The 12,348-nt window shown below is 31.5% G+C and overlaps 1 protein-coding gene across 1 annotated transcript in view; it reads left to right on the top strand.

Annotated features, from left to right (window-relative positions):
* LOC148940948 (rho guanine nucleotide exchange factor 17) overlaps positions 1–11,116 on the top strand; it is a 57,108-nt gene extending 45,992 nt beyond the window's left edge. The window contains exons 11-12 of the mRNA XM_089105698.1: positions 2,463–2,612; positions 7,418–11,116. Coding sequence (XP_088961824.1) covers positions 2,463–2,612; positions 7,418–7,662 — 395 coding nt within the window. The 3' untranslated portion in view covers positions 7,663–11,116. The remainder of the gene's footprint in view (positions 1–2,462; positions 2,613–7,417) is intronic.
* The last annotated feature ends 1,232 nt before the right edge of the window (positions 11,117–12,348 follow it).

Raw genomic sequence — 12,348 nt, 5'->3', positions numbered from 1 at the left:
ATCAATGGTTAGGCCCTTATACTTTCGTTATTGACAAGGATCGTTATTTACTTACCATTCATTACTATGAAGAATTTGTTTTGTTTTTTTTGCTCCAACCGAATCATATAGAAAAAATGTTTATGGAAAACTGGTTAGGGGTTACTCAGTCACAAATTAGAATATATGTTTTCCTTATTATGGGTCAAAATCTATTGGCAGGCAGCCAACAAGGGGGCAATCAACATTTTTTCCATGGTTTTTCCCTATTCTGGTCTCTTTCCTTTGGTTTCTTTATAATTACTTTTTAGTCCCAAATTTCCAGGGGGCCATGGCCCCCCTTCCCCCCAGCCCGTGCCCATGAAGATCACCGTAAAAAGCTGATTCTTTGACTGAATGTTATCAATGGTTAGGCTCTTATACTTTCCTTATGAACAAGGATCGTTATTTACTTACCATTCATTACTATGAAATTTCTTTTTGCTCCAACCAAATCATATAGAAAAAATGTTCGTGGTAAACTGGTTAGGGGTTACTCAGTCTCAAATTAGAATTTATGTTGTCCTTATTATGGGTCAAAATCTATTGGCAGGCAGCCAACAATGGAGCAACACATATTTTGTCTATGGTTTTTCCCTATTCTGCTCTCTTTCCTTTGGTTTCCTTATAATTACTTTATAGTCCCAAATTTCCAGGGTGCCATGGCCCCCCACTACCCCCTTGCCGGCGCCCATGGTTCATACACCACAGCATAGTGCTTTTCAAGCAGTTCGTGATAACAAACTATAAATAAAGAGTAACGCGGCTCAATATTAACCGCCACTTTAAAAACCAAAATTTTAATATCAATAGATACTTCAAGAGAATTCAAGGTAGCGGGTGCTTTTCAATCATGATTTATTACCTTCTATACGATTACGTGAAGAACCTGTCTTTGTTAAGGCTGATTATGGTATTTCTTAACCAATTCTATTTTTCCTACTATGCCAAGAAACCACGATTAACAGCCAAAATTTGATTGATTTTGGGGTGAGATTTTCTTAGGACTTTTAGAGTGACATTTCGTAGGAGAGGGGATTTTCCATGGGAAATAAAGTTTTTAGGGAAATTTTCTGCCATTATTTGAAAAACCGTCACAAATTAAATAAAAAACTCAACTGCAAGTAAGGAGCAAGATTAAAACTTAAAACAAATAAAAACAATTTCATATATTAGGGGGAATGCCCCCCCCCAAAAAAATAAATAAAATAAAAATATCATGGCAGTGTTGATACCGCGTGGTGCTTCATGGATTTCTGGCTTTATGTGGAAAATGATCATAAATTAATTTGAAAAAAACAAGTTTTTTCAAATGAAAGTAGGGAGCATTATTAAAACTTTAAACGAACAGGAATTGATCCTCTATATGAAATGGATTGCCTCCTCCTCAATACCTCGGTCTTTACGCTAAAGTGTGTTTTTACTTTTGAAGGCAAAGTTGGGACAAAGAGTCAAATTTTAGTTTAAAAAGCGAGTTATTGAGGAGGGGGCAGCCCCTTTCATATAATTGAGTAATTTCTGTTTGTTTCAACGTTACTCCTTACTTTCTGTTTAAAAAACTTTTTTTTTTAAATGACAGATAACATTAGCGATATTTAATAAGTTGGGTAGTCATAATAGTTGAGCATCATATGCACAATAAAAAGAATATTAAAGTCGAATAACTGAATTAGAATCAATAAAATTTAATAAATAAAATGATAGTACCAAGAAAAGTGAAAGTTCTATTTGATTGTTTGAATTAGTGAAGCGTTTACACAGCCATAAATGTCGTTAAAAATTTGAAAAAAATTACAAGTCAATTTCTGATTATTGTTCTCAATATGTAGGCATGCTTTTTTTGGTAGTGTCAGGTGCCAGATACAAAAAGAAGAAGCGCAGATAAAAAAAAAGCTGAAATCACGTGGCACCAAACTTGACTTATCCGTGAGTCACGTTTTAGCTTCCAACGTCTTGTAGTTTCTCAAAGTTTGGTTTTGTCAAAATTATAATTGCTTTTTGTTTTTACAGGTAATCTTACGAGCATCCTATGTTTATTTCACAAAAAGTAGGCATTACAAATCTACAAAAAAAAATGATTATTTTGGTTTTATCCATTTTTAATTTATTTTTGGCACGAGAAATTTAGTTTTACAAGGAGTATATCCTAAAACTGTTGTTGTTTTTTCATCTCCAAAAAACTGAAATTTTCCACGCGAACGATGTGTACTTAATAAACTTTCATATCATGGGGTTTTATCAAGTATCATTATATTTATCAAATCAAGCGTCTATGACCGTTTTCATGAAGTATAATGATGCCACGCATTAAAAGAGTACTCAAAACTGGCGGTTATGTGCGGTTCCTGTGGCTCATATAATTTGGCATACTTTTTTGAAACTTTTGGCTCAATAAATAGCTTTTCACAATTAAATAATCACTAATTTAATCCTGTTCTTCATAGGATGTGATGACATTATTCGACAGCATAAGTCAGCATGTCTGAGGATCACGACTATGTACAGTTGTAAGGATATTTTGTGGATTGGTACAAGCGCTGGCGTGATTATAAATGTTCAGCTTGGCGAATCAAACTCAAACCCACAAATAACAGGTAATATTCAAGTTTAAGTTTGTCTCAAATTTTGTAATTTTCTTCTTTTTTTCAACTTCTGTAGTGTAACTGACCAGTTTGCAGAAGTTTGGTGGTTTTGAAATACTTGGCAAAACGGTATTAGAACACTCAGAAATGCTTTGTTATTCATACCACGGTTTTCAAGCACAATTTTAATTCGATAAATGGGTAAGTAGTTTACAATTTAGCACTGCCAAACAATTCATATAACTTAAGATAAACTCTTGTTTTCAGTAACAGTTAAAACTCTTGCTTAAAACTCGTAAAATATTTGATATAACTAAAAGCTCTTATTTTAATGCAACTACTAATGTCAACTCGTCCCAGCACCGAGCTGCCTGATTTGCAGACACTCCTTTTCATCTCATTCTGCTAACAGCCTCAGTCTTTACAACCTTCACTTAAGATCCTTGCTTTATGTAAGAGCAACAGGAAATAAAATTCAGCAGAAAAATTCTTTAATTCAACGCTATTATTCAACCCTCAACCCCCTATTAGGTCATGAGATCTCCCAAGGAATTTATTTGAGTTGGAATGTGTTCCACCCAATGAATTTTTTTTTCCTATTTATATCCAATATTCAATGGCTTGTTATTTCTCAGAGGCATTTTCTCCCTACAGGCGTCCATGGGAGCATTCCTGTAAAAACATTTGTTCAAAGAATTGATGACTCATACTTATTTAATTTCATTGCATTATTTCTATCAAGATTGAAGCTTTTTTAGGGAGGTGGGGGTTGGGTACTCCTACTTTGAAGACTATACAAATTTCATTTCGTAAAATGCTTTTATGAGTAAATTTAAACTTTGCCTCAATTTCAATTCCCTTATTTTAAAAACAGGGCTTCAGTTAGGAGTTTCTTATACACTAACGTTCAATATTTCGGTGAAATCTGCTATTTTTAAGGGAGCTCTAAAATACTTAGGGTTTCACCTGTCTTACTCCCGTCTGAGCTCTATTCCATGGTGCTTTGTGCATTTGGCAACGACAAAAAGCCCAGCCCAGTCACTCTTCAAAATCACTCTGCAAGGCTGTTATTAGCAATTCTAGTTAACGAATATTGCTTTGTCATTGGTATTACCACTTTTTAAGTAAGATTTTATTACTACAAGAAAACACGAAATATTCATCATCAGAAATCAACTACCCACTGGCAACGCTTTATGTTTGGAATGCAGGGAGAAGGAAAAAAAGACAAAAAGGAGACGAAAAAGAAAATACATACACATACACAAATAGTTGATAAAAATGAAAGTATTAATGAAAAAGACTCACTATTCGACAAAAACAAAGCAGGGGAAAATCCCGATTAAAGGGAAGAACACCCAATTTCAACTTGGATCAGAGATATAAGCTGCATTGACCATAAAGCCCATACTAATGCTGTGTATTAATTTTCATTTACAAATGTCGATATTTTAATTCATTTTTTCTCCTTTTGATTCTCTTTTTTCTTTAATATTCTGTCTTTCTTCTTTTTTCTCTTTGCGCATTTTTGTTTCAAATTCTTCACATTCACAAAAAGGAAAGGGAAATTGAAATGAAAGTACAGAGAAATAAAGATTGAAAATATTTAATTTTCTTATTTCATATTTCATTATATTTTCGAAGGAAAGAGTCTACTATTACCAAAATATGCTCACGAAAATAAGTAACATTCGGATGTCTTAATAATGATTTCTTTACTATAAAAATGTCTAAGAAATTTTGCTTTTGTGCACAGCTGCTCATTAATTTTTAGCACTGTATATATAATTAGAAGTATGATATTTCCATATCTCACCCATTACAAAAACCAGGACCGAGGTGCGAGTGCTCCAGAGAACGTACAAACATACGCGACATTAGATCTTTTCCCGGGTAGACAAGTCAGATTTCTCTTGAGCACGAAACTTGGCTTTAACGTTGGAACACTAAATTTTAAATTAATATATTCCAATACATATATGAAAATCGGTAATTAGTAGTGCAATGTTATTATTAGATGTTTTTAGAAATTAAAAGTAGGTTTCGAAGTCTCAAGTTGGTTTCAAAGGCATTTTGAGAAAGTTTCTGCCAAAATACGTTTTATAGGGTAATTGGATCGCTGATGGCAGATCAATTGAGAGGAGCTGTTTGTACGCGCCAATATAAATATAAATATAAATATATATATATATATATATATATATATATATATATATATATATATATATATATATATATATATATATATATATATATATATATATATATATATATATATATATATATATATATATATATATATATATATATATATATATATATATATATATATATATATATATATATATATATATATATATATATATATATATATATATATATATATATATATATATATATATATGTTTGCAGTCAAGATTCTTGCTAGGAAAACTTGCGAAAAATTCCACCCCAACACCATCGAGCAATCCTCTTTAGTACCAAATGGAATAATAGAAAATTAGGTATAAAAGAAACGAAAAAAACATAAACACTAGAAAATAATGGTATTTCCCTAACCTTTACTTTTTGTTTATTTCAAAATATCATCTTTTAAGTATTCAAAATTACATTTTGCTTTCTGAACTTCATACCTTTCTAGATTTGATATACTTTAATCTTTTTGATCTACTACTTTTATCCGTCAAATTTACCCACATTCAAATTATGCTTAATTTGAACCATCGAGTGGATTTAAATTGTTCTACATCTACTACCATTTATTTCATTTTGTTTACAATTCGTTTTTTGCGAATATTAAGGATGCAAAGAGAAATCAGTAAAAAGGAGTAAATAAGAAACGAAAGAAACGAAAATGAAAAAAGGGATAAGAATTGTATCAGAATAAAGTACCCCTACTAAGTAGTTAAATACAAAGAATATGTACTTCGAAGGGGAGCTTTTTAAGATTTAATTTTGTTCTAATCTTTTATTTTATTTCATAATAGTTTTGGAATTTTATTCAACCACCCCTATTTCTTTAATTTTTCTTTCTTTTTCTCCTTCTTTAAAAAAAATTAGAAGCAAATTTTTTATCAGGATCATCACCTGTATCACTCTCTTCAGCTGACCTCTTTTTTATGTTTGACGTTCCGACAAAAAAAATTGTTGAATATTGATCATAATTTCGACTGAAACTCGTCTCTGCTATGACATTCACTTTGCATTCCTATGTACATTTTTAATATTGCCCATGCCCATTGTCCTTTATGTTGATGTCTGAGCTTCCTCAAACAAACCCAATATTATGCCCCAATACCTACTTTGTCACTAGTTCCAGTGCGTTTTATGGAAGTTTTGCTGTAGCCACATAGGACCCATTGTATCTGCCCCATGGGCTTTTTTAAAAAGTCCTAGCGCCAATAATAGAGCAAATTTCACAAAGGCTCAAAAATATAGATGTTCTTATGTTAAATAAAATAAATAATTGACTAATATGGGCTTTATTAAGAAATGCTAAGTCCAGTGATATTCTTTCAATTCTATTTAAATTTCTTTTTTAATTTTGATACAAATAATTTCGAGTTTCTATATAAAAACTTTTTGTTTCCATTAGTTTTTAACAACAGATACGAGTTCATCATTGCTTTTTAATTACTGACCAATTTTTTCTGATAAAATATAAATAAAATGTATGTATGTAATAGTAATAATAAATTAGTAATAAAATTTATACAAAATGTAATAAATCTTCTGAATAAAATGTGAAATCTGTTCTGATGATATTAATCATTTGTTGTAAAATTGGAAAATAAATACTGCAACTTACTTTTTTTGGTTGCATCATTGTCTGTCATATTTGGCCTCAAAACAACTTTAAAAAATGAATATAGATGTCTTTGAGCTGCTACTCTGGAGTAGTTTTCAATTTTATTTATCTATTCCATATTGGTTCTTTATGAAAGTGGTTTCTTTTCACACATGTATTTTATTCGACCCTCTTCGTCAGGTTCAGATTCGGACCGTTTCAGCTACGAAAACGTGGATATTACGTTTTATGTAGAAGCTTGTTCCGCCATCTAATAAATTCAGACACAAAAAGTGAAGATTAATCATAAGCTTGGGAAACACACCCCTTAATTAGGTAAACTAAGAATTAATATACCTGTTCTTTCTATACTGAATTTGTGCTGCACTGACCTTCTCATTGGGGGGGGGGGGGTAGAGTGATTTCAACTTTGTGATTGGAGAGAAGTGGAAAAGGTTTTCTCTTCGTTTCTTTAAGCAGGAGTACGCGTTACGTTTCTTTTGTATACCCGGCAGGGTATACACTCGGCAGGATCTTTAGCTTGTTTTTTTATATAATGGGGTCAATTGGTGACATACATTTTTCCTCATTTAGTTCTTCTTCATTTTTTTTCTTATGAGGTAGACACTACATTGATAACACTTTTTTCTGCAGGCGAGTCTCAGAGGAGTGGGAAATCATCCCCACAAGTCCTAGGAGAGTATTTACTGCCATTTTAAAGCCATCTACCATCTCCAGCATGATTTCTTTTACATCTATTTAACTAAGCTGGCTATATTTAACATAACTATAATATAATAATTTTAATTATAATCAATTATTAGTTATTTTATCATATTATTTAATTTCTTATAACATAGCTATTATCTAAATTTTTATAAGTGTATAACTATACAGAAATAAATATATATATCTATTTTTTATTCAAAAGCTGATTATTGTTCATGCTAATTTTTGTCTCGCAAGTTGAATCTTTTAAAACAAAAAATCTTTAGTTATTTTATTTATGCTTGAAAATATTTATTTTCAGGTCTGATGGAAGGTCACACAGGTCATGTTCGATTCTTGACTGCTGTAGAAGTGCCATTAGATTTCCGAATAGCCCGATTCCGACGCCACTCTACTCGGGAATGTCCATCACCCAGTACACCGAGTGGTGTCCGCTACCTCGTTGTATCAGGTGGAGATGGTTTCGAAGATTTTAGTGGCAACCGCTCTGCAGAATTAACAGGGAAGGATGATTCAACAAACCATGTACTTTTGTGGAAAGTTTAAAGTTTAATTTTGTCTACGTACGCTTTGTCGGAAATTTTACAAATTTTTTTAGTTTTTCGATATTTTATTCGATACGTTAGTATATGATAAGCGAACGACAGGTAACAACCAAAGATTAGAGCATAATGGTTTAAAAATTAGTTTTGGGTATCGTAAGTATCTTGACCTCGTCTCAAAAACTCTATAAAGCCCATGTTAACAACCACACAGTCTGACATATGTATGCTTTTAAATCTATATTTTGTATTATAACACCTTTTAGTTGCCACTGTCAAAAATCTGATTAATACAAGGTAGTTTCACAGTATTCCTTATCCCGGTGAGATAATACGATTCTATTTAATCTTATTTATTTCTAAAATATAAATTTTACATAACTTAAAAAAGTGAAAATGAAATCCAATCCCCAGAAAAAAAAAATCAACTTTGAAAATCAAAATAGCTCGACTCACTGGTCAGGGAAGAACAGGGAGAAAAGAACATTTAAAACCAAAAAAAAAAATGATTAATTAAATCTACTAATATATCAAATACAAATAAAAATACAAAACCCATTTGCCCGCATAAAAAAAAAGCCTCCAAAGCCCAGCCTATGCAGGATAGTATAGTAATAATTCACCACCGCAAGTAAAAACTGGATCCGTAAACATCAACTCCAAGGAAAAGGGAAAAAAACTTAATCTTTAGCAAGAAATTCCATAACTTCTTTTTGAAGACAGCAAACGAGAGACAGCTTCACGCAGACTCTGGAAACTTATTCCAAATTATTTTGGAAAATTAATTGGTGCGTCACATTTGTGATCTTGACTGCTATAGTGACCTGAAACTGAATAAAAAACTGTACTAAAATTCCGGTGTGGATTGGCCTATTTGTAACATGATAGAGTATTGCAACATGATAAAGCTGTTCTTCCGTAGCAGAACCACTAGAAACTGAAATTTGTGCTTAAACAGTGGCATGAAGTTTTGCAAGTCGTGTGGCAGTGCTGCACTAAGTTGTGAAAGGGTTTATGTATCAATGTTAAGCAAAAAATAAACGAAGACGATCTAGCAGCAGTTTTAGGAACTCTATTGCTAATCTTGATAACTAAAAGTATATTTCTAGTCATAACGACTTTACTATAGGATATACATAAAAATAATTTTAGATTTGATATGTTTTGCTTAAAAAAGATATAGAACCAATTCGCCAAATCTTTTTCCATATTAATGTTCTTTTTTACTTTGTGTTTCAGAATATTCAGAGTTTACACCTAGTTTCTGGAGCTTGTGTAAAGAAAAAGTGAAATAAGAAAAAAATTAATTGAAATTTGAAATACTTCAAATTTTCTTCTAGTTTCCAAATATCTTTGGAGTTGCTGCAGGTGATATTTAGGACCCTGCAAATCAGTGTATCACAGAAAAGCAGAAGTTCTTAAGCTCCTTATGGGAACAATCTTTTGATTAAAAAAAGTAATATATTATGTAAATAAAAAATACGGCAAATAGAGGAAAAAGTTTTCCACATTATATATTAATTAACTAAAGACTAATTAATTTTACATTTATTGTATTAATTTCAAGCTTCAGGAATCGGATTTTTGTTCAATTAATATACAGTTTTTATTTATATATACAATTTATTATTAATATTATAACTTATATCAATTTCTAAGCCATTAATTCTTATTTTAGCCCTTATTTTTTGGGAAAAAAGTGATGGCACCAGCACACAAAATAAAATATTTTCTGAAACTCTTAAAAATTAAATGATTTCTTTGATTTCTGTTCTTTTTTCTACAATACACCATTCGCAAACTGTATTTTTAAATATAATTGTTCCCAAAAACATTCATCTTTTTATTAAATCTAGAGTTTCGTCATTTTAAGCTTCTTTTAGAAGGTCACTTTTATTTTAGATTATAGAAGATTAATATAGGGAATTAACTCATGAGAGTTTCATTCATGTTGCACAACAATTTTTCAATTTCAAGAGATATTACTGATTTCTAAGGGGGAGGAGTTATATACTTAAAATTTTCATCAAAATGCCTACTGATATAATAATTGAAATTATTATACTATGAGACTTCCGAGGGATGTTGGGCCCAGAAGTCTCTCTCTCTTAGTCCTGCTCATATACCCGAGAAGCCTTTGTAGCGACTTTACACTATTACATAAGAATATCCGCCATAGAGCTTTACTGAAAAAATGCCTTGTAGGGAGGTGGGGGGGGGGGATTCTGGTCCAAAAGCCTCTCTTTTCAAGTTCTGTCTGCATGTCCAAAAATATTTTATGATAGTTCCACACTAGTTTGTGTTCGCTAGTTCGTGTTTGTAACTAGTTCGAACTAGTTGTGTTAACTAGTTCGTGTTTGTAAGCTATTTTCAGCCAACTAATAAGTAGCGAGATTGTATACTTAAATTTCTTAACGTAATTTTTATTATTTTAAATCAAATACAGGGATGTAGATAAAATATCAGAGCTTTTGTTCAAACACGGGGAGAAGAAACTAGGGATACAGTGAAAATTCTAAATAGCAAAAAACAGTAACTAATAAGGCACGACTTCTTCTTTTGTTTATAGTAAAGGGGTCGGTTAGAATTAAAAAAGTTGCCTCTTGATTGAAAGCATGGTAGTGAGCTGCATACTTTTAAAATTAGTAAATTTGTCAAATTCTTCGGGAAAACCCTTCTTTGTACCAGTTACAAGTGTAAGCATATCTAAGTTGTCGTTCCTTGTTTTCTATATAAAATTAGATCATGATTCTACATGTCATAGTTGGGTCCAAGGCCTAGAAATGAGGGAGTTACAAGGTTTGAACCAACCCTCTCTAAATTTCTGTATAACCCGTCGAAAACGTACAAAAATGTATATAAACAATTTTGATGCGTTTAAAAAAAATTGAACTCCTCCATCCCACACACGAAAATCCTAGATGCACCCTTACTTGGGTCGTTAGTTTTTCGGCATAATTTGTCAAGATATTTTGTCAATTTATAGTATCAGAAAATAATCTAAAGTTCGTTTTTTTTCAGCTTAGGCTCTTCAGAAGTTTGTAAAAATGGCTATCGTTTTCTCCCCAAATAAATATTACAAAGCTGATATGATAATTCAAAGTGCTAAAGCGACTTAAGGTCAAATAAAGATTTAATTCAGAACTGAAGTCCAGTTTCTAATAATTCAAGTGTAATTGTGTTAATGAAGGATTAGCGAAAGGAATGCTCCATTTCTGTTTGTTAATTATGATAATTTGGAAGTACATGCATCAATTATGTCAAATTTATATTTTAATAAGTAATACGATAACCAGCATTTTCAACTCACAAAATGTTGGAGGGTGCAAATGTATTTCTTTAAATAGAAGTGGTGGGATTTGTAATCTTTTTCTTGTGAAAATTCCGGAATTTTTTTTTAACGACAATGTCAATTTTTTTTTTAATCTACGGTAGGGGGGGGGGGCACAGGGTAATTGCCTCATTCCCAAGTCCGCCTTTTTTAATTGACGCTCCTGGTGGTAAAATGATGTGAATTAGTTTCTTTTGAGCTCCATGCCCTTGGGCCATAGATCAATGGTTGCCTTTATCTATGAGTAATTGTATTTACTTTTATTACTGTAGTGTTCTGTATATCATCGTTGAAATCCATCTTACAGCATCATATCACTGAGTTTCTTCTATTTCACTTCGATTTTCGCGCCATCCTGGCACCAAAGATCAAACTTCTACTTGTAACAAAAACTTCTATATAAATCATTACCAAAACTCAATTTAAATTCTTGACTAGTGTCCTCAGAATGAATATTTCAAAATAAAGTTAATAATTTGCAAGTATTTTCTAAAAGTGATGTTAAAAATTAGCAAAAAAAGTAAAAATATTTTAAAAATGTCAAGGCCAGTGCGGCGCTAAAGTTGAACTTGAATGCCACTGATTGACTTTGTTCTATTCCTAATATTGGTGATTATAGTTAGCAGTGAATTTGGCGTCTTTGAATTGTGTGTTCTATATTTTATTTTTTATATAAATGACGGTAGATTATTGTATAAAATTGGCGATCACAACAGTTGTTGATAAGTAAGCCTGTCATTTCTAGTCAATGTGTGCAATTTTATTTTTATAGAAGGATGTTGTTGTTGTAAACTTGTTTTTTAGGAAAATAAATAACAGATTTGCATGTTTTTTGCTATTTATTCACAGATTTCTAAAACAAGATTGACGACCGGCCAATCTTTATGGGACTCGATTTCTCTGGCTTCGAAGGTTTCCCAGTGACCAATTTCAAATATGTTTGTACTGATTTGAAAAAGAGAGATTCCCGGCCTGTACATCAACATTAAAAAGTTCCTTTTTTCTGTCTTTGAAAGTAGTTTTAGTTATTTGGTTGAAACTTTCAGGGGTGGCTCCAGAGCCTGTATTATACTCTGGGAACATCTTTTGAAGTGTCTACTTCTACTCCTCCAATGAGTGCCTGGTACAAACGTGAAATATTTAAGAAATGGATATACAGCATACCCAAGTAAATTGTTTTAAGCTTCATAACTTTGCTTTATCCTGATTTATTGGGTTTTAAAGAATTTCTAAAATTTGTTTTATTTTTGGAAAAAGTTCCTAATATGACTTAAAATCCTACTCAATTTATTGTAATTGTATTTCCAAAATGTAAAGTAAACAAAATACAGACTTATATCAACATAATGATTTTTTTTT

This window comes from Artemia sp. Qi Xiang Cuo, chromosome 19 (assembly GCF_049724085.1).
Source record: "Artemia sp. Qi Xiang Cuo chromosome 19, ASM4972408v1, whole genome shotgun sequence".
NCBI classification, from domain to species: domain Eukaryota; kingdom Metazoa; phylum Arthropoda; class Branchiopoda; order Anostraca; family Artemiidae; genus Artemia; species Artemia sp. Qi Xiang Cuo.
The sequence above is the reverse complement of the archived record's forward strand: the minus strand, read 5'-3'. Positions and strand labels throughout refer to the sequence as shown.